At 47.1% G+C, this 22,471-nt stretch overlaps 1 protein-coding gene across 3 annotated transcripts in view; it reads right to left on the bottom strand.

Moving 5' to 3' along the window:
* sbf1 (SET binding factor 1) overlaps positions 1-22,471 on the bottom strand; it is a 54,270-nt gene that overhangs the window by 10,824 nt on the left and 20,975 nt on the right. For 2 of the 3 annotated variants that reach the window (XM_063460451.1, XM_063460453.1), the window contains exons 2-28: positions 22,360-22,445; positions 21,135-21,272; positions 20,440-20,568; positions 19,642-19,752; positions 15,657-15,686; positions 14,289-14,394; positions 13,622-13,754; positions 13,404-13,512; positions 11,525-11,638; positions 7,670-7,747; positions 7,344-7,457; positions 7,122-7,250; positions 5,893-5,991; positions 5,589-5,796; positions 5,238-5,350; positions 4,982-5,131; positions 4,274-4,342; positions 4,017-4,178; positions 3,656-3,921; positions 3,082-3,254; positions 2,917-2,990; positions 1,922-2,114; positions 1,725-1,852; positions 1,461-1,636; positions 640-776; positions 285-492; positions 1-187 (exon numbers count right to left, since the gene is read on the bottom strand). The exon at positions 1-187 is cut by the window's left edge and continues 10 nt beyond it. In XM_063460451.1, the coding sequence (XP_063316521.1) occupies positions 1-187; positions 285-492; positions 640-776; positions 1,461-1,636; positions 1,725-1,852; positions 1,922-2,114; positions 2,917-2,990; positions 3,082-3,254; positions 3,656-3,921; positions 4,017-4,178; positions 4,274-4,342; positions 4,982-5,131; positions 5,238-5,350; positions 5,589-5,796; positions 5,893-5,991; positions 7,122-7,250; positions 7,344-7,457; positions 7,670-7,747; positions 11,525-11,638; positions 13,404-13,512; positions 13,622-13,754; positions 14,289-14,394; positions 15,657-15,686; positions 19,642-19,752; positions 20,440-20,568; positions 21,135-21,272; positions 22,360-22,445 (3,620 nt within the window). The remainder of the gene's footprint in view (positions 188-284; positions 493-639; positions 777-1,460; positions 1,637-1,724; positions 1,853-1,921; positions 2,115-2,916; positions 2,991-3,081; positions 3,255-3,655; positions 3,922-4,016; positions 4,179-4,273; positions 4,343-4,981; positions 5,132-5,237; positions 5,351-5,588; positions 5,797-5,892; positions 5,992-7,121; positions 7,251-7,343; positions 7,458-7,669; positions 7,748-11,524; positions 11,639-13,403; positions 13,513-13,621; positions 13,755-14,288; positions 14,395-15,656; positions 15,687-19,641; positions 19,753-20,439; positions 20,569-21,134; positions 21,273-22,359; positions 22,446-22,471) is intronic. The other variant, XM_063460452.1, reaches the window with a different exon arrangement.

Raw genomic sequence — 22,471 nt, 5'->3', positions numbered from 1 at the left:
AGCATTGGGAGACTTGAAGAAGCCCACCACCCCCTTGGCGTGAAGCCCCGCTGAGCGCAGCAGGACGGCCTTGGTCCGTGAATTCCTCCAGCACACCACAGGGAAGCGGTTCTGTCGGTAGCAGCGACAGATTCTGTTGATAGTTGAGTCTGGGATGCTCTGAGGGACGATCAGCAGGCCGGGGTAGCTGCGGCACACACGACACGCGGTGAGTCATGTAACACAGACTCCAACTATACATGGACCAGCCTCCTGCTGTACGAGTGCATCCACTGCGCCCCTACCTCCTGCACACAGTGTACATGCGGTTAGCGGTGGAAATCCTGAAGGGCTCGTTCTTAGACCGCGTCAGGCTGTTACTAAGCGTCCCCAGACCCAGACGCTGGTAGTCACGACAACAGGCTCGCTCTACAACGTTGCTCATGGTCTGTCTGTCTGATGAGCGGATGGTGGAGGACAGGGTCAGGGAGCTCTGGTCCACTTCCTCTGAGACTGTGGAGATAAACAGCAGAGCTCACACAATCATCTGCACTACAGAAACAGCATTCACGTCTGGAAAAAGTCAAAGTTTGGGGAAATCTCCCAAAATAAAGGCTGACGTGGTGAAAGTGCGGTGGTGTAAGCGATCATGTAAGCTACCTGAGATTTCATCTTCATCCAGCTCTGACTGGAAGCTGCTCCTGTTCTCCCAGGTGGGAGGAGAGTACTTCTTCTTGGTCACATATTGGCGGCCAATGGTTCTCTTGGCACTCTTCACCAGGTTTTTGGAAAGAGTCCTGAAACAAACAAAGGTACACGACGTTGAAATAAGCCACAGTGCACAGTCCTCAGTGTTGGCCTCCTGATTAATCGACTCGCACTTGTGCGTTATGTTGTGTGTCACAGAGACGAGTCAGAGTTAATACGAGTGAATGGAGGGTTTTAGCACACAGTGCAGAGATGGAAGCAGCTGTTTTCCACCGACTAATGATTCAAAAGCCTTTTTTCCTACACTCCTCATATTCTCTTTACTGTGTGTGTGTGTGTGTGTGTGTGTGTCTGTGTGTCACTGAAAGCTTACTGAGACTTTAAATACAAAGAGACCAATGAAAGGTCGGGGAGGAAACGGAGCATGTACCCACAGACCAGCAGAGACAGAGAAAGCTTTCTAAACCCAGTCTGTCAGCAGTGTGGACTGTGATGTCAGGGTGGGCGGGGCTGAGGGGGCGTTCCTGGTGAAAATGGAACGCATCAACTGCATCCGACATCCTGCATGAAAATTCAGGAGCTCGAGGTAAACCTGAACGCCTCAGCAGAGCGCAGCAGCACTGATGTTCCTGATGTTACAGCTGTATCACCTGCTGGCCCACCCACAGGAAGTGACGGGTCAGTGATCTAACATCCTGACATGACGCTCGCTGTGCTGACTGATGGCTCTCTTCTTCTATTCACAGCGTCAGGTTCAGTCGCTCCACACTTACTTGAGCGACTGGTTCTTGTCCTTCGTCTTGTGCTCCACCACCATTTTGCCACTCTGACCCACAGTGAAGGCGAAGGTGCCCTGCACATGCTGAGGGTAACGCAGTTTGTGCAAATGCTTTCTGAAAACTTCCGCCAGATCAGACGCCACCTCCTCATCAAATGCAATCTTCATAAGCTACACAGAGACAGAGACACAACACGAGGTCAGAGCGCCAGATTCTAGTTTGGCTGAGAGCTGATCAGCGTGATTTTGAGGAAGGTACCTGGAAGGTGCAGGACCGCAGCTGGAGCCCCTCCTGGACAAACTGGTCCATTGTTAACGAGACCGATATCCTCTTCTCCTTTGTCAGGGAGGCGACGGGGAAGGAGCGAGTGACTGTCTGCTCTCCAACTGCAGGAGGACAACGCGGTCAGTGACAAACAGAACAATCGACAGAGTTGCAGCCAAAATTCCTCTTACCCAGTGGATCGGTGGGCGTGCCCTTGAAGATGAGCCGGTACGTGGTAAGGAAGATGGCGCCCTCCGCTGGCAGTAGCGGTGGACCTCCCATTAGCCCCGTGGCCTCCTCGCGCCCATCGGGGATTAGGTGAACACGCATGCCTTCCATCACCAGCTCCTCGCCAGGCAACAGAGTCGGCCTCAGCAGCTTGGGCTGAAAGACAGAGCAGAGAGCGACAGAGATGATCCGGTGCTACGACATCGCTCCTCATCACAGCCAAACATGGCCGACAGACAACTGCTCTGACTGCAACAGAGGCCTGCAAACATCTAAAACTACATGCGGTTATCTTAAGTCACATGTAGCAACAGAGCTGTGGCAGCCATCAGGAACACACTTTGTTAAAGAACCACTGCAACCGTTGCATGCTTTCACACCCGTGCTGAGGGCAACCTGCACCAATGCATGAGCCCACAGACACAAAGAGAAACATATCATAATGTGCAGCGATGGTCTCAGTGGGTGGACTGCTGAAAATGAACAAGAACAAATGAGAAGCTGGCTTTTTCCTCTAGACCCTTACATCACTTCCTGTCCTCCAGTGAGGCCTGGGAGATTTCTAAAGAGCGGAAATCAATTACAGCTTTGGTAGTGTGTCGCAATAACACCCTGAGCCACACGACCGCATTGCAATAAAAGTTCAGTTGTTATTCAACTGACCCTGCATGCTGTGAGAGACAAAGCCGCCCGTCATTAACAGCACCCTTCAGATGGAAGGCACGCAGCTCTGAAGGCCCTGGGAGAGCCGCTCCGGCCTCAGACAGCAGACTGCACACCCCACATGCACGGCTCAGGCGTGCTGCGAGTCACACGCTTCTGTCTCCAGCTGACAGACGTACCTGCCGTGACGCTTTGAGCCTGAGCTGAAGGGATTGGTGAAGAGGGGAGTGGGCGGGGCTGGTTGGGGTTCTGCATGGCCTTTGTCCAGTGGGATGTAAAAATATGAATTGGTTACCTTTTGGATGGGAGGCAGTCTCTTACTCTCCCTGTGGACTGCTTCTAACGTCTCGATGTGCATTTGAACGATATCTGCAAATGTGAGAGTGCAGAGACACAGCGTGAGGCTCGAGTGTTTCATGCGTGTCGCTGACACGAGGCAGACACGGTGATTCGTCCATACCTGGTATCATGGCGTGGAGAGCTTTAAGGTGCTCGTTGGTCACGCCGCTCTCATTGCACACTTTATCGACAAAGCGGTTAATGAAGCGCACCACAGAGTTGGCCACGTCTGAGCTCTCGGCGTCTTCAAAGCCGCTCTCCGTGTCGTAGCTTTCCGCCATGCTGCCTGCAATACTGCAACACAAACGCACGCGCTCTGAACATGAACGAAGCACCAGCTGATCGAACAACTCGATGTAAACAATAACTCCACACTCATGGCTGATGCACGTGTGCTGGTCACAGAATAAAAGGAACTGTCTCTGTTTTAAAGACAGATGTTGGGTTTCACAATAAAAGCCTGTCTTACTAAATACAAAGTGAATGCGACAAATTTCACAGCAAAACAAAAACAGACATTTTATCAGCTGATCTCAGCCAATCAGCTGATTTGAGTGTGACAGTATTTAATGACACTAAGACATGTTTAGTTGGATTGTGTGAAGATAAAAACATATTTCTAAAGAGTTGTTTGTACTGTGGTGGCACCACGTCCATCGGTGTGGGTGCGCCCTCTGTGGGCAGGGTACTCCTACCTGTTTGTGACGTAGCTGTTGCTGACGCTCTCCACGTCTCCGAGGCCGGAGCTCCGCAGCAGCCGGTTCTTGCTGGTGTCCAGCGGGAGCAGCAGGTAGCTCATCCTGTTGGCGTAGTGGATGGCCTGGCTGAATACTGTGCTCTCCTCCTTCTGCACGCGCTCCATCTGCATTTCTTTGCTGAGCGTCGGCCACAGCCGGCTCTGCTCTGACGCCAGCTCCAGGGCGCCGATTTCCCTTCTGTTGCTCGAGGCGACGTGCTGTTCCTGAGAACACATCAGGATGAACAAAGCTCCGTCAGTTAGACGGTGAACTTTTAATCACGTATGCGGAGCATGGGACATGCGGGCGCTCTGCTCACCAAGTTGTTGTGCTGCCCTCCGTCCTCCGTCTCCAGGTACAGGTGTCGGATGTGGTTCTGGACGTCGCTGTAGAACATGGCCTCCCAGAACTGCATGTTGGTCCACACCATGTGCTCCTGCACACAGCTGTAGGCAAACTGGGTGACGCCTGCTCCCAGTTTCTGTCAGACAGAACACAGACGTCCAATCACAGGCTCAGTAACACCTCAAACTGTACAGTGTGGGCGAACTCTCATTTTAGGAAGGCTGCACTCACTCTGCAGAAGGCTGTGACCAGGGGAAGAAGCGCCGCCGCGATCCCGTGTTCATCCATGTGTGAACAGTCCTGAACAGAAAGAGCAGGAAAGGACTGAGCTCCAAAACATGAAAAGCAAAGCACAGAGACGTGTGTGAGGCTTGACCTGCAAAGACTTCTATGACATCTGATTAGTCTGTATACATCTCCTGTATATGACTGAAAAAACAGACATGCGAAGGTTTGAAACGCTAAATGCAACAGAAGAAACGGCTGATGTTTAAGAGCATCTGCACGTCTGACACAGGATTGGGTCAGAATGGTGAAACAAACAGAGGAACAGTGGAGTAAAAAAGGCCTTTTTTTCTGAGGAGTCAATGAAGACACACTGTGCCTTTCTCAGTTTAGGCTTATAGTCCAAACTGGAACTCATACAGCTGCTTCAAGCTCTGGGCAACAGCCAGGTGGACGTGCTCCAGCTGACGAGTGAACAACACACAGCTATTACTGTCACTTTGACAAGGCTGAAAATCATTCTAGAGAAAGTCAAAGCTGCGACCTGATGTCAGTATGGCTCTCAAACACTGAACACTTCCCATAATGCAGTTCAGCGGCTTGTTTTGTGCCACGACAGGTGATGCAAACAGCTGCAGAAACATAAAACACTTACAGGCACCATTCCTCGTGGTGTGCTTTGAGACTATCAGGCACCTTAGTGTGCCGGCTCACCTGTAAGGTGCAGTTCATCATGCGCACAATGTAGTCAAACTGCTGGTCATCCAGTACAGCTCGGTTCTGCAGGACATGTTGATTGAGCTCCTGAGTCAAACACACGCGAGCTGCCCGACCCTTCAACGCCCGCAGCACCGCTGGCATCAGCTGGACAGACGACGTGACAAACGACCACAATCAACACACAAAAACAGCCTGCAGACTGAACAAAGGTTTGTGAGTGTGAACCCCACAGACACACACGTGTCTTTACCTTCTTGGCCTCCAGCATTTTGTTCTCAAAAATGTACGTGATGCAGTTCCTGACCACCTCCAGCCTGCGAGCGCTGTTAGCCATCACGTTGCCGTTCCTGTCCACGATATCTCCTGTGGAGCAAAGGGCGTCAGACTCACCACAGCACAGAAGCCACGCCCTCCTACGCAGACACTGTCAGACTGTATGAAGTTAACACAGGATGTTTAAGATGCACGTAAGCAGGGTCAGCGCCAACTCAGAGCGGGTGTTTGCCACCTTCAGTTAACCTCACGTTACACTTTCACCACACTGACGCTTTAGCCGATATGAGTTTGCAGTCGGGTCACGTGCATGCTAAGAACAGCTCACCCAGCGGCGGCCCAGATGGCACCATGCTCTTGAGCTCCGGCTTGACGGCGGGAGGTGCGGTCTTGAGCTTGGCAGCAGCGTGATCGATGAACAGCTGCACCGCTACGTCGTCCAGCAAGGGGAAAGGCGCCTGATTCTGTGCGTTGTTCTGACTGCTTTCTGATGGTCGCTGGATTTTGTGCATGGCCACAGCAGGGTAGGGATTCTCCTGAGAACAAAGAAAGACGGCGATTGTCGAAGGAAGAACGGAGGAAACAATGGAGACAAACAGAAACCGTAAGAAAGTTCAGCTGATGAAACGCACATTTTTGAAGAGCTGCTCTGCAACCTCCTTGGCATGGTTCATGACTTTGTGCGGACAGGCCTCCTCTTGTCGTATCCGCTCCACCTGGTTTGCTACCAGCTGTAGAAAGAGGACAGCAGTGATGTTAGTAGCTTTCTTCCATATCTGAGCCACACTGTGCTCAGTAACCAAAGATCGTGTCATCGGTGCATTACACCAGGTTGGAACGTGTTTTCAGTTACGTCAATAAAGGTTTGTTTATGGTAAATGCACTGATTCTTATATAGCGCTTCTCTGCTCTCCCGGAGTACTCAAAGCGCTCTATACAACACGCCTCATTCACCCAGTCACACCCACTCATACAAGCACTTCCTTCTATACTTCAGTGCAATCTAAGCATTCACACACATTCACACTCCGCTGGACGCATCGGAGGGCAACTTGGGGTTAGTATCTTGCCTGAGGATACTTGGCATGCAGACTGGGGAAGCCAAGGATCGAACCACCAACCTTCCAGTCAGTAGCTGATCTGCTCTACCACCTGAGCCACACTCGACTTGTCGACTAGTCACGATTACGTCGACTATCAAAATCGTCGACGACTAATTTAATAGTCGACGCATCGTTTGAAGCTTTGTAAGATCCTGAAAGACGCAGGAATAAGTAGTAGGATTTAAGAGTGTAATAACGGACTGAAACAGAAGGTGGCAGCACTGCATGTACAAGCTGCTAGAAGAAGAAGAAGAAGCAGCAGCAGCAGCCTCCTGTATCGTAGCTGTGCCCAAATTCAGGGGCCGCATTTGTAGGCCAATTACATTACAGCAACGTGATGAAGGCTGTCCAAATTTGAAGACTCCTCCGATTGCGAACGACAGATGCGTCCTCCTTTTCCCCAGATTTGAAGGATGGGTCGGGTGTATCCTTCGTGGCCCACCACGTCTCAGAATTTTGTCTGAGCACCCGTCAGTAATGTAAACATGTTTCATTAATTATCGTGTTTAACAACAACACTGTTATTGGGGGGAAATCCTTTCAAATCTACCTATCAGCTGCCTCCACACAGGTAAATCCTGGCAGCCACACGCTGCACGGCCTCCTGGCTGATTTCTTTTTCCCAGAGGAGAGTCAAACATGTGCTGACATGTCAGCTTAACACGTTTTTCCACTCTGATCGTAGCTGTCATGAACTACTGTACTCCGCGATCGCACAAACAGGAGCGAACAGGTAGATTTTGTGTTGAAAGACTTACGTCATCAAACAGGTCGGTGGCTCTGTAGGGGGGACCTCTCTCCGACACAAAGCCGGCGAACGCCATGCCGTCTAACACCTTGGTGAGGAAGTCGTCCTCTGACAACGCCCTCTGGCCCAGGAAGGCAGCCTGTGGAAAAACGTTAGCACCAATCCCATCAAGACTATTTGTTTTCTTGGATGCACATTAACAGCGGTGTGCCGTGCCAGGACATTCCTGTACCTTATGGAAGCGAATCACAGGCTCTGGGTGAATGCGGATGATATGTAAACACCAGCGATAGCCCTGGAAGAGCCGAGCGAACAGCCACAGAAAGACCGCTCGGATCTCCTTGTCCTGAAATGCACACAGTAAAGACGACTTTCACACACACAGAGGAACTGAAAGAGTCTAGACGAGAACCTGAACCTGCTGTTCCACCCGGTCCAGTGTTTATGACCTCCACCACCTCTTTTATGCCATCGATATAAAACAAAAACACGCTAATGCTGGTGTTGTATAATTACAGCGTATAAATCAAACATTTATATCATGAGTTTATTCCTTGCCTGGATTTTGAGAGCAGAGGGTTGCGTGGACTGTGGGGGGAATGCATGATCGGCAACTTCCAGCTCCGGATCCAAAACCTGCAGGAGCAGAAAACAAAGTCAGCGTCCGTCACTGTTGACCACATGTCTCTGCTGCTGATTCCTGCTGATATGGACAACAGCACAAACTCCAAGTTCACAGTTTTCAGAGTGATGGCGCTCTGAGCTTGTATTCACTAGACTACGTGGTTAAAGCACATTTACTACACAGGTGCAAAGTTTCCTGTCAGATGTGAACAACATCTGGGAAAACTCAGACAAAGAGTAAGCTTCACTTTACTTTGATATCCGTTTTAACACGTCGTCACTTTTTTGTCAGTGGCACAGTGTGCAGACAGACACACATCATCCTTGGTTACAGCTTTTAGGCTCAGAACAAATTCATCTGGCTAAGTGTAAGGGCAGCTGAGCAGCTAAGCCCTGGTTTAGGGTTGCTATCCAACCATCTCCAGCATCAGCGCGGTTCCTGAACTTTGATCCAAAGCAGCAGCACACTGAGGGACAATTGAACAGATGAGCCCCAGATCAGCTTCACACGCAGGGCTGTCAGTGTGGCAGATATCTGGTGTGCCTGGACTTTGGGATCCTTTAGTCTGTGTGTTAGAGTTGATCTGTTTTTATGCACCGCTCTGCCAGCTGAGGACGCAGGCCTCTAACCCAGTGAACTATCAGTGCAGTGTTAGCACCACAGCAGTCTCAGGGTTAGGAGTCATGAAGCACACAGAGCGGCCCAGTGACAAAAACAAAAACAAAACTTTCAAAATAAATTCTTTTTCTATTAAATCGATCCATGTCTTCGAGCCCTGACATCTTTGGTATGTGGCCTAAGTCAGCAGGTCCAAGTTCAGAGTCTCCCTGGAGGACACTTTGACACACAGAGCTGTCATGTGATGCTACTGCAATAACATCTGTGGCTCATCAATGTAGACTGAAACAGTGGTCACATAAAACCAAACTAAACCCAACACGATATTCACTCTCAGTCAGATACAACAGGGTCTCTAAAATAATGGATAACAACACAGTTACTAATTAAACGCAGAGATAAAAGGTGCAGCACACGGCTGTGCAGCGGAGGCCGCACGATGTTCAAATAGTCAGTCAGCTGGACAAGAGTCACCGGTGAGGAGGGAACATAGGGCAACGTCCTGTGATCCAATCAGAATAAGGATAATGCTCAAAGGCCTCTCAGAACACAGTCTGCTCAGGTTCAGTTCAATTCAACTCTATTTATACAGCAAATCACAGCAACATTCACCTCAACGTACTTTATACTGTAAAGACTCCACAATAATACAGAGAAAACCCACCAATCAGACGACGCCCTCTGAGCAAGCACTTGGCAACAGTGGGAAGGAAAAACTCCGTTTTAACAGGAAGAAACCTCCAGCTGAAGCAGGCAGGTCAGGTGACAGGAGGAAGACAGACGGGATCAGATAAAGATAACTGGTAGTTTATGTACGAGGCATTCCTGTTTATCCAGGCCGAAGAGTCTGAGGTACGTCCCACAATCAAGTGAATTTACGATGAATCCACGGGGAGCTGTAATATGCAACCACAACCACGGCCTCTCTGAGCAACAAAGAGTTTGGATCATGGCAGTGCAGCACAATGCATGCTAAAAATACTCTTCAGGACACACAAGCATTCTGTAGTTCTTCATCTTCATCTTAGGTCACGTTTTCTAAAGCAGCACACGGTCTAACAGATTACTCCACAATGTGCAACACACCTACCAGCACTGCACTTGTGCATCTTAGTATTAGCATCCTTGCTGCAATGTAAGCTCTCAGCACTGAAACAGATATCGATTAAAATCATTCGGCACTCTTCTCTCACGTTACTGTTGATGAGTGTCATTAAAAAACACATCAGGGCAAAATCTAAAAAGAAAGAGCACTGTGAGTGTCCGTGGGAAGAGCCTGACAAGTTCAAATACCAGGCTCCAAACACACACTGTATGTCTGCGCCTCCAAATAAACACACTCTACCCTTTGTCTCAGTGCACAGAGAAGCTCTCCTGTGGTATGTGACAAGCTCAGTCGTTTACTCCGAGGGACATTATCTAAAAGCAGAAGGCAAAACACAGAGTTGGACCTTATCTGACAGACATGTGAGCGTTTAGTTTGACTTGTCATCACTCGATAAAAGAAAACGTAGCTACTCTTGATCTAAATGTTTCTGTGACGACAGGACGAAACTCTAACAGGGGAAAAAGAAAAAACATGAACGTTTATCCAAAAATGGAACATATTCAAACACAAAACTGTATTTAAATACAGCAGATCAAGACCACTACTGAAGAGCCTTTTTAACTTTCACTTAGTATTCAAGCATGCACTTTTTATCCTAGGAAACAAATGAAGTTCCAATTATGTTAATCTGACGTGTGTGGACGAGCCTGAGGTGTTTAAAGTGCTGCACAGGGACAGCAGCAGCAGCTCAGGCTTCCATGTTATCTGCACATCTGTGTTTCACTCTCATCTTCACTGTTAATGAGTTACAAAGTTTGTCCATGTTTCATATGCAGGAAAAGAATAAAGCATGAAAAGCAAAGGGCTGTGAATGTTTTATGACCGCTGTATAATTGTGTATCAGACGGCTGACGGCGTGTGACCCAACACTTTGTGTTTACATATGATTTCTCATTACATTTTGCTCATGGCTGAGACTGTAAAATGACTGCATGTCCAGTAAACTGCTCATAAACTGGATATCACTTCCTGTAGCTCAAACCAATTCACTCACAGCTGATATGGTCACGAGTATGAACAAATCCTGCTGCTGCTTTGCCCGATCATCTCCATTGTTATGAGATTTGCACAAAGCAAACAGAGCTGACAAAGGAAGCAGGAAGAAAAATCGATGTATCGGGCCTTTATCAATAAGAGAAGGAGGAAGCTGGAGGTATTTATAAAAAGTGTTTCTCAGAAAGGGCAGGTGCTGCAGTGCTGGAAGGATGTGAAGAACAGCTTGATAAGAAACAGTAAACGGTGTTTGGCTGGTGAGCGCGCTGCATCGAAGCAGCGGGGTTTAAAAAAGGGGAAATCAATCAATGACATAACCATTAAAATGTAGTAATAACCAAAGGACTGCAGCCTCAGTACAAACTGACGTTTCTTGGACTTAATCTCTTTGTGGTTGTGCATTTATCAGATAACTCAACACTAAGTTCTACAAAGCCTGCTTCAAAACAGACTCACACCTGCTGCATTTCCACAGTTAAGGTGACGACACACTCTGCACTCCTTTCATTTATATATATTTATTAATTTTACTCTTGGTTCGACAGTTTCAACAATGTTGTCCTTTCACACAAACACACCGTGCTTTCAGCTGTGATTACGCCCGCCTGACACACTCTGCACTTCTTAAATGTATCTGACTTTTTTGGCAGGTATAAGCAATCATACTTGGAAATGATCTCCACCCCAATCAAGCCCAACAAGAACACACTGCTGTGCAGTTTTTCAGACGTGATTAATGATAAAATCCCACCTTAAATGCTTTTAATACATCCCTGCTTGTATTTACATGTTTTTACTTCAATAACATTTCAGAGACGACTGCTTGGAGTCTAATCTATCAGGACTTTTTTACACAGGGACTGGAGCACTGGACAAAATCTCTTATTCCTTTCAAACAGGTGAAGTCAATACTAGGAAAGAGAAGCACTTCCTGAAGATGTTACTGGCACCTAATCCCATAAAGAGCACTGGGAAATCTTGTGGTAGAAACCACCCACATGATGCTACTGAGATTTCCCAGTAATCGTGTGCATTATGGCTTTGGGTGTGTTTGAGTTGCAGCTCTTACCATGGAGAGTGCAGTCTGGGTCTGCTGCAGCAGAGGTTCAGGCAGCAGGGAGATGTGGACGCACTCGGGGATGGTAACTGTGCCTCCATCCAGGTCGGCAATGATCACGTCCAGCTGCACACACACACACACACACACACACACACACGCGCGCGCCCTTAACATCTGTGCTTCTGGGAGTGCTGATAAAAAGTGAAACAGGAGCTGATTAGATCAAGTGGAAGACTAACACAGCAACAAAGTGGCCTCTCAGCAGCTGCTCGTTACATGACACAGTCGATCAAACCAAAGAACGCACAGTCACATATCAGTGACACACAACCACTGCTCTTACAACAATAAAGGTAGAAAACACAGCACCTTGTTGTAAGACCAGCTAAAGGCTGTGATGGGGCAGCACACAGCCACACGTGATTAGTCACGTTCACGAGGACCCATCAACACAATCATCAGGCCTTAATAACCTGTTTGTCTTCAATCATGACACTGAATCACCAACTACTGTCCTGGACTCTGGTATGATGCGCCTTGGCCGAGTTTACAAAGACGACTACATGACAAAGCGATGCATCTACAGAGGTTAGCAGGTAGCAAACAGCTGGATGGCAGCAGTTTAATCAAAGACGGATCAGCGGGTCATCACAGCTACGAGCCATGTCAGAGCTTTTCTTATTGATATGCATTTTCACAGAGAAAGCCGTCCCTGTGTGACTCTGTGTGAAACTATGAAACGAGCCCTTTGTCCTTTAAACACTACGATATCACATATCTACCCCAGCCTGCAGCAGCTGTTTATAGAGTGCACTGTGCAGGGATGTGTGATTGTTTCAGTGCTGATACAGCGCAGAGTTGGCACAGATGGTTGTGTGTTGCTAACCTGCTCTCGTGTTCATTTCCCTTCCACAGCTGTTTGATAATTGTCGTACACAAAATGTTTACAGCGGCGAATGCAGCTCTAAAACCTCATTTAGACACACGTCATGCGTCGTGGCGAGCAATCATCACTGACACAGACACGTGACGTCCACCTTAAAAACAAAAGCTTTCTTGTGTCAGTGCTGAAGCTCCACAGTTGTGATCATCGTGGGCATGAACGTCATGGCTTTTAATGAGTTCGTGTTCCAAGTTTACTTTGGTCCCTCTCGACTCCACACAGCATTAAACTAGTTGTCACTAGTGTCTGTGGGTGCCTTGTGTGAACGCCTGCACTGGCCATCAACAGGATCTGGTTAAGGTGAAACTCACTAAGAGACATTCAATCAAACAGTGAGGGTACAGACACGTATCTGAACCTGTATGTGTACCTTTGACCCTGTGTGGATTCACACTTGTGCACACATTTCTTGCTTTATAAGTAATAAAACACTGATCAATAATTTCTCTGCCTAAAGAGATCATTAAAAGCCCCAAATCAAAAGGACAGGAGCTTTAGCCTGACCTAGAGTTCGTTTATCGTCCCCTCAAAGACAGCTTCGTCTTTTTAGAACAAACTCTTCCCTTCCCAGGACAGCGCTCCCCTGCCGACACACTTCTAAATACTGCTGATATCACTTTAATCATATATAAGCTCGCAAAACATAAACACGTTAAAGGATATCCAAGTATATTTTTTAAAGACAGACGTAAATAAAATGCTCAACTATTCCAATGCTAAAGATAAGACCAGCCTGCTTCTGTACAGCTGGTGGGTTGTAAAGAAAAGAAAAGCTCCACAGCGTCAGGTCGATGACAGACAATAACACTCCTGTCTGGGTTCTTTCCTCAGCAAACTTTTAAGACACAAGTTCAGCCTTACCATTGCTGACACTGATGAAAACTACCTCATGTAGTAATGAAGCACTGCCTCATATTTACTAAGGTGCAAACAGTGAGGACCCACCAGCTCTTGAGTCTCAGAGCGGAAGAAAGAATTGACACCAATGATGAAGGGCGTGGGGGTGCTCAGGACCTCGAGGAGTTTTCCAGGTAGGATGGGAATGTAAGTGAAGCTGAGAAAACACAACAACAAGAGACTTTACACACGTCCTGCTCTCAGCAGTGTCTACAGTTTGGCTTGATCAACACTGATCTAAAGACAGAGCGAGTAGTGGGACATACCTGTATTTGAGAGGAAACATGATGGCCAGCAACGCCCGGCAGGCGTCCGTGAGTCTCTGGTAGCTGCTGGACAGGAACAGGATTTTATGCTCCGTCAGGGCGGCGCAGAACAGACAGAGAACATTGGCTATACCTGAGGGAGGACAGAGCAGACAGGACGTGTCATCTACCTCACCTGCTGTATGCACTCACAGAAATATTGGTGATTTTAAAGCATCGTTACTAGAGAAACAAGTTTCATCATATTTGATAGGCTTGAAGGTTCTCATGTCTTTTAAATTGCAGAATAAACCTGCATTTATTCTTTAAACACAAAAAGGGTAAAACTGTGTAAGCAAACTATCCTCTGATTGGCTGGCTCTCAGAAACAGAAGGTCTGAGCAGCAGGTCGTGGCCACAGCCGTATGTCTGAGGTGCATATGGAGATGTTCTTCATAAAGAGCAAAGAGGATAAAAAAGGTCTAACATGGCGAGTTTTTATGTTTAACACTGACAGAAAATGAAACACGTGGGTCTTCCCTGGCCTGTAGCAAGCACATTTTCTGCTTTATCACAAAGACCACACATTTCTCATGAAGTAACAGAGCTGTCTGCAGACGCCGTGGACTCAGTGCTACAGTAACTTTGCAGATCTATATAAGAAAGTATTTTTGATATGTGCTCGTACCGAGCTGTCTGAAGAGCTGGGCCACACTGCTGCCACTGACAGGAAGAGACTCGTTGATCGGAGTCTGGATGACTTGCCGGTCGCCAGCACCTAATGTTATAGTCCGCTAAAGATAAGAGAGGAGAGAAAAGAAGGATTTGAAAGCAGGTGTGAAAACGACAGAATAAATGGTGGTGGTCAGAGAGTCCGGGTTTGGCGGCGTGGTTTAATCACAACTGTGCATGTCCACAGAGCGGAGTGATTCAGAGACAGAGATGGAGAATCCCAGAAGCTTAGCAGCTACGTGACAAATTAAACACAAGCCATTCCAGCTGATCGGGATGTGAACGGGGCCGGGCGGGACTCCAAGCCAACGACCTTACTGAAAACACCAGCAGCACCACCAAAGAGATCCCAGAAACATGGCAGGTGTCATGCGCGACTTTTCCACTGCAGCCTAACGTGTGGAAAGCAACTGAATTCACTGAAGATCTCAACTGAACTCTGTTTAAACAGAGAAATCATTAATGATGCCCAATTCTCTAATAATTGTCTTACAATTATTTCCTTTGTTACAGACCATAAAATTAAGTTTGTAGAACTGAAGCTGTCCTGTGCTGTAGACAGAAGATGGGGCCAATACATATTGATCTGTGTTTGTTGAAATAACAAGCAGAGTGAAAACAGATGATTTAGTACTGTAGTACTACAGACAGACACACTAATGACTGCAGCACAAGAGAGCATCACAAAGGCTTCGTGGGCTCATTACAAATCCACTTCCACCTTTGGCTGATCGGTGCGGCCGTGGAGCACCAGCTGGGGGAAAGTGCAGCATTATCTCATGCTCTCTACAGCAGCAGCGATAGCGGCAGCAGCCACAGATGAGCTGTTAGTAGTTCAATACTGTGATCCAACATCTGATCATCAGCTGCGTTCGCGTCGGTCCTCAGCTGTGGTCTAAAGACGTGTGAGGTTTGACAGTAAGGATGCACCGACACGTGTTTCTTAATGCACCGAGGACAAAATGTATTTGTGGCAGGAGGCAACTGGTTTCAGCAGGGCCCTAGAAACCCATTCCAAACTGGATGCCATGGTGTCATAACTGAGCCAATCACAGTCCTCCTCAGAGCCACTGCTGGGAAAAAACCAACCAGTCAATGGTCTGGTCATTTTGGTTACATGGAAATAAAATGACGAGAAACTAATTATTGTATGCGAAATAATCAGTTGTTGGTCACATATTGAGTCTATATCAAAGCTTTTGATTGGTCCTTCTGTCACAGGAAGTGTGCATGGACTGCCTGAAGGAAACGGGTGGAGAAAAGGAAGCAGAGTCAATGGAAAGCTGATTGGTAGCGAGGGGAGAACAAAGTCAGGCTGGCGTACCAAACTCTCCTCTCTCTGCTCCTGGCCCGGCTACACAAGCACCCAGCAGAGACACACAAACACACACCAACAGGATAAGACAGGTTAGCAACAACTGCAGCGAAGGCACAAAGTGCCCAAACTTAACATTATGACAGTCATGTATCAGCACAGCAAAACAACAACGAGGCACAAACAACACACTGAAGGATGACACACATGTGTGCAAAGAAAGTGTATTACTGAGCAGGAGCAGCAACGGATGATTCACAACTTAAAATATACACAGCAGTGACATAACAAGGTATGTTCATTTGTTTTACAGCTAACAGTAACCATAGTAACGGGGGGAGGGGGGCTGCAGATTACATTCATTTTACTAAGGCTTAACTCACACGCACGCACACACACACTCGCACACACAGCAGTAGGCCTGTTTGCGTTTGGCTTATGAGACTAGAAATGAAACTACCTGGTAAACAGCTGGGCTGCTCTCTGTCGGGGAACTTTAGGTACTTTCATTCCAAAACTGGAAACTGCAGCACTGAAATCACCTTCCAGCAGGATCCCGACACAACACAAAGCCAAAAGAAAAAAAACAGTTCACAGACTACGTGCCACGCTAACAACCGACGCCGGCACCTTCATGTGATCAGCCCAGACAAAGTGCCAATGACCTCCAGCAGGTCTGCTTTCAGCATCACACATGGCAGCATGATGGACAGTGTCAACAATAAAATTCCCTGTTTCTGGAATCATATGAAGCAATTCCAGAGACAGATCTGTTCCTGTAATCTCTAATGAAAAACCGTCTGTTTGTTCCAGTAAAGTCAGAGTAAACACGGGGACGTCCAACGCTGCCACACACATGCACATACAGTGGGAGGTGGGACTGAGTTGTTGGGACTCTCTAAGTTCTTGTAGTCTGGTCTTGGGTCAGAACGACTGCATGAAGTCCATTCTTGTCTAAGGGCAGTGCTGCTAATCAAAAGGTGACGCTCCACTTCTGCAAGACACCACGTGTCATACTGAGCTCAAAGTATTAGAGCTGCGTAAACTGTTGCTACAGATGAATATCTATGCTGTTGTAAGATCCTGTCTGAGTCGTACACTTGCTTAAAAAGTGGTGTGTGTGTGTGTGTGTGTGTGTGTGTGTGTGTGTGTGTGTACGGGTTCGTACTATCCTGGTGGGGACCAAAATCTGACTTTTACTATGCTGGTGGGGACTTTCTGCACCGTGGGGACCAAAATCCAGGTCCCCTCGGGGTTGAAAGCAATTTTCACACTCAAAATGCGGTTTTACTGTCAGGGTTACAATTAGGTTATGGTTAGGTTTAGGGTAAGGGTTAGGGTTAGGCATTCATTTTTAATGGTTAGGGTTAGGGTAAGGGGCTAGGGAAAGCATTATGTCAATGGGATGTCCCCACGAGGATAGCAAACCAGACATGTGTGTGTGTGTGTGTGTGTGTGTGTGTGTGTGTGTGTGTGTGTGTGTGTGTGTGTGTGTGTGTGTGTGTGAGGGGGTGGGGGGGGGGGGGGGGGGGGGGGTGAAAAATGGCATTCATTTATTCATAAATATCATTTTCTGAAATTTTCTGATCTAACTTTGAGGATACATGGCCCAGCCCTAATTAACTTTAGGCCTGTTGGTATCTGTTACAGGGCGCGTGGTTGGACTACAGCAGGGTTTCAGCTTTAAATCGAGGGTTAACCAAGTAAGCACTGCATTAACTCTTTAGGAATTGCAGCCATTTTAATGGCTCAAAAGGATCAAAAGTATTGGGACAGTTGGCTGAGCAGCTTCATGAACAGGTGAGGCCTCATTATTTCATAAATTAAGCAGATAACAGAGTTTGGGTGAAGGAGGCTCTTTAGGCAGAAAAACACAACAGCAACAAAAATCCTGCCACAGGAGTGGCCAAATAAACAACCTACACTCTTGTACCAGACCAAATGCTGAGCAACATCACGAGGTCGGGAAGACTACGAAAGACAAGTGAAGCAGATCATCACAAAGTTCTTTCACTGGTGAAGGAAGACCGAGTGAAGACCACTCCTGAGGAGGTGGGTGTGTCCCTGTACACTGCACCGCTGTCCTTTTGTGTTGCTTGCATGACAAGCTCACAGTCAGACCTGGGATCCAGTTTTGAACGTTCTCGGCCTCCAGGTGACTTTATAATCACACATAATCGAGCGCAGCTACGAGGCCCTCTGGCTGATCCAATCCAGCCACCACACTAAAGAAAGAGTCAGCTGGACATGCTACTGCATGCTGCTTAGATGACGTAGATAAATACACCATTGTGCTTCTAGAGCCCCATCTACGTAGCACTTCAGGAGAGGGATTTGATAACGTGCTACATGAAAACGTCCTCTAAAGGTGAACTGTCTGTAAGCTACAGCGTGTCTGACTGAATACTTCTAATGTACATCAGTGTCATGTTGCTGCAGTTGGTTTGTCGTCTGTGGTAATGGCGAGCATTTAGAGTTACTTTGTCCAGGTGCCCTGCACTCCTCTTGACACGCAGCGCTGCTTGTGCTTGTGGCAGAGCAGCAAACCCTCCTGTGTTCTGTATGATGAAGGAGCGAGCGTGCACTGATGAGTGTGAGTGGAGATGTGGGCTAGCTTCACTGTTTGGGTCTTATGTGTGTTAATACTGATTAAATCTGATTCTCTCATTCAGACGGGGCGCTACCCAACAGGAAGCCATCTGCCATCCCATATGGTTGCCAGGCAACAAACTACGAACTGCACAGCAACTTGAATGTGTGTAAAGGTGTTTGTGTGCATGTGTCACCGAGGCAGAGCGTGGAAAGAACGAGAAAATAATCCGTGCTTTTAGACGCTGCTGCAGCAAATCAAGCTCATGGCAAACACAAAAGATGCTTGAAATGAAGAACATGATGTAAACAAACAGAAAACCAGGTCAGAGACAGCTGAAGCACCATCAGTCACAAATGATTTGAAACGACTGCAAGAAAGAACACATTCCTTTAAAGAAAACAGAAACAATGGCGGCCTGTTGGATGAACAGAATCAATCACATCGAGCTGCTTGCTGATTGGTGAAGCTTGGAGAACATGAAAGTTACCTGGAGACAGGCCAGCAGCCAGTCACAGGCCAGGACCTGAGGAACTCTGTCTAAACTACAAACTGGGGCCTCATCTGTCTGTAACACAGAGGAACCAGTGTACAGTAGGGCGCACACAAATGACACACACGGGTTACAACATCTGGAGCAGGAAGTGTCAGCTAGTGTGTGTTCAGAGAAAATACACACTTCCTACTGTACGTGCACCGTGACATGAGTCATCTGTGTTTAAAAACAGATTATTAGATCAGACCAAGGCACAGTTTCCAGGTGGTGGAATTAAAATAAACATGACCTTAAAATAAAATATGAAAAAAATGAATGAAGGGGAAATTAAAAAGTAAAATGAGAAACAAGTTATTACAACATTTTTATATGTGAAATACAGGGTTTATCAACCTGCTGGAGTTTTCTGCAGATTTCCAGCTCATCTGTGATTGGTTAAAAAGGTGTGTGCATACATGCGTCCACGATATGACAACGTGAGGTTAGAGAGCACACACACTTTGTTACTGCTGTTCAACACGACAGCGCAGGTCTTTAGTGTTTCTACCAAGCCCGTGTCACTGCAGAGCTGCCTGTCTGTGACACCAGCGCTCAGCCACACAGATGAGTGAAACCCACAGAAATGCACAACCAGGTCATACAATACTCGACCCTTTAAACACAAACAGAGCGCTGCATGTCCATGCTGAAAACGCAGCTACACTAGCAGGCTGTGCAAAGCTTTGCTTCTATACACACAGCTGGCTGAGCAAAGCATCAGCTGCCATTTAAAGCCTGACATTAACACATTTTACAGAGCCTAATCAGTCAGGGAGAAACAGCACTGGTTTAAATGACCCCTGAACTCAAATCATCACCTCTGGCAGGCCATGCTGCATCGTCAACATCACAAAGACAGGAAGTTATACCTGGGAGCCTCCAGCGATGGGGATGACACAAGTGAGGAGATTCCCGACAACTGTTTCCAAGGGCGCAGACAGACCATCTACGTGGACGGTGTAGATCAGCCCCAGGCAGTTCTGTTCAACCAAGAAACACAGAGGTCAAGGGTCAACGACAAACCCAGCACCACGAGGCCACAGCAGGGTTTCACACACAGACGGCTGGAGACTCATTTACACAGCAAGGTCGCAGGTTCCAGTGCAGTCAGGTGTTTGTCTGGAGTCAGCATGGTCTGTCTTAAAGTCGCAGCTAATCTCTAATAATGCTTGAAACTTTGAATGATCAGAATCAACAAATTCAGTTTTATTTTGCATCCCTGTGAAAGACGACTATAATACCACTCAGAAAGTTCTCTTTGGTAATGTGCAGTTTTGTTATTGTGAGCTCAAATATGGGCCTTTTGCCTGTTTTTTAGACATTTTTATGTCTCTGTCCCAAACTACAGTTTCATGGTAAGAGAGAATGTCAGCCTCTAGTCTTTGACAGACTTTAATGTCCAGATTTCAGAACTGAAGGTGGCGGTCAGGGCTTTTTCAGAAGAAATGTGTAGATACATCCATGTGCATACACCGCCACCTTTGGCACAAACAGAATCAACCTGCACACATAATCCAACTCCAGCCAATCAGCTTATTAGTTCCTTTTTATTTCAACACTCACTCATCTTTTAAATAAAACGTATATCAATTGAATGTTGTTCATCTTGTGTTGTGTCATATCTACATACATAAAAGTCACATGTGGAAAAGCTGTGTGAGCCGTACCCTGAACACCTCGGTGTAATCCAACTGGGACACCAGCACCAAGCTCTTGGGGGCAAAGATCTTAGCTGGTTGGACGACGGAGAGCACCTCATCTGCTTCGTCCGCCTCGCTGGCCTCAGCCTTCTGCAGCTGTACACAGGGTCACACATTACTGTCACATCAGGCTAAGATGAACAATTCAAACTGCAAACCCTATTTACAATGAACGCGTGTTCACGTGCCTTTTGGACGTGTTCCTACAAATTATTCAATTTCAGTTTTATTTGAAATCCCAACAGCAGTCGCCTCAAGGTGCTTTATAGTCTAAGGTAGACCCTACCAAATATTACACAGAAGAGTCCAACAATCATATGACCCCCTATGAGCAAGCACTTTGGTGACAGTGGGAAGGAAAAACTCCCTTTTAACAGGAAGAAACCTCCAGCAGAACCAGGCTCAGGGAGGGGCGGGGCCATCTGCTGTGATTGGTTGGGGTGAGAGAAGGAAGACAGGATAAAGACATGCTGTGGAATTATTTGAGCTATTTTTTAAAATACATGTGAAGATCAGAACGTCTCTTTCAGTTTTCACAAACAGTAACAGCAAGGGAAAAAATATTTGTGGAGCCCAGGTTGTTCTGTGCCTCGTGCACCAAAACACTGCATTAGCCAGCGTGGACCGATCATTTGACACTGAACATCTGATGGCTTTCTCACCTGGGGGTTGTCCAGGCCCTCCCAGAAGGTGAAGCAGGCACAATAGTGACGGTCCGAGTTGATGTCAGTCAAAACCGCTACGAAGAAGGAGGGAGGCAGCTGATCGGGAACCAGCTGCCAACCGCTGGGTTGGCAGAACTGAAGAGCAAGGAGGAGGGGAGGAGGGGTGGGAAGGTGGTGGCAATATTGGGGCAAGAGGTGAAGACACAGTGAAGAAGAGAAAGATAAACATTAGTAAACATATCAGACAATAGTAGATCACATGGTGGGACAACACCTCGATTCATCCAGGGCTGGGCTTTCAGCATCCCAACAAAACAAATGGTGAAAACATCTCCAACTGCACCACAGCTCGCCATGAGCGACGGCTCCGTATATGACAGTAAATCAATTTCCGATTTCAATACAATCGGTTATAGTGTGTAACATTTAAATATTGACTTGTAAAACAAGAAATATAACTGGAGCTGTCGATCCTGTCAGAGTGTTGACACAAAGCCCACAGAATCAGTATTTACAGGTTTTTCTTTTCTTTGTCATTCTTGTGTCAGTTGCTGTCAGTTACCTGACCTCCAGTCTAATTAAAGCCAAACCGTTCATGTAGCATTTTTATTCTTTGTTGTCGTCCGTTTCTGAATCACAGCGCAGATACGCTTTTAACTCGCCGACCCCTTTAACCACACTGACCGCTCAGGCCAGACAACCGACCTAGATTCAGACACTATCAATGGCCGGGACTGATCCGATGACAGGATGTGAATATTTCACAATGGCTCTGCAGCTTGTTATAGATTCAGTACATAATTTCAACCTAACGTCCAACCTTTATGCAGAATATCTAATCATAGAAAATATGCATAGGAGTGAAAGTCACAGTAAGCACTGAGGGTTTCACGTTAGGCCTTCGGACAGTAACTAACTACTTTAAATGAACTGAACAGGACAGAAATGAGTATTTAAAGTGGATACGTGATGTCAGGCTGACATGGATAGGTTCAATATGAACATCAACAGCACTGCAGTGAAGGTCAGTCCTCTACAGTTTCTGTACATGCTCACCTATGCATGACAACGAAATAAACAGTATTTGTTGAAATCACATAAATAGGTCGTGGCAGCTGCTGTGGCCTGATGGGGCCTATAGCTGCCGAGGGGATGGAACCGCTAACTTTGACAGATTTAACTGTCTTGTTCTGGCCCCGAGGATCACAGATACATGACTTACCAGCTCTACGCCTTGTGGGAATGGGCTGTCCTCCCAGTCTTTCTCAGGAAACCGCTGGAGAATGCGACCTTGACCTTCACCTTCCACTGTGCAGAGACAGAGAGACAAATGC

This window comes from Pelmatolapia mariae, linkage group LG17, assembly GCF_036321145.2.
Source record: "Pelmatolapia mariae isolate MD_Pm_ZW linkage group LG17, Pm_UMD_F_2, whole genome shotgun sequence".
NCBI classification, from domain to species: Eukaryota; Metazoa; Chordata; class Actinopteri; order Cichliformes; family Cichlidae; genus Pelmatolapia; species Pelmatolapia mariae.
Note: the sequence above shows the minus strand (reverse complement) of the source record. Positions and strands in the feature narration are given on the sequence as shown.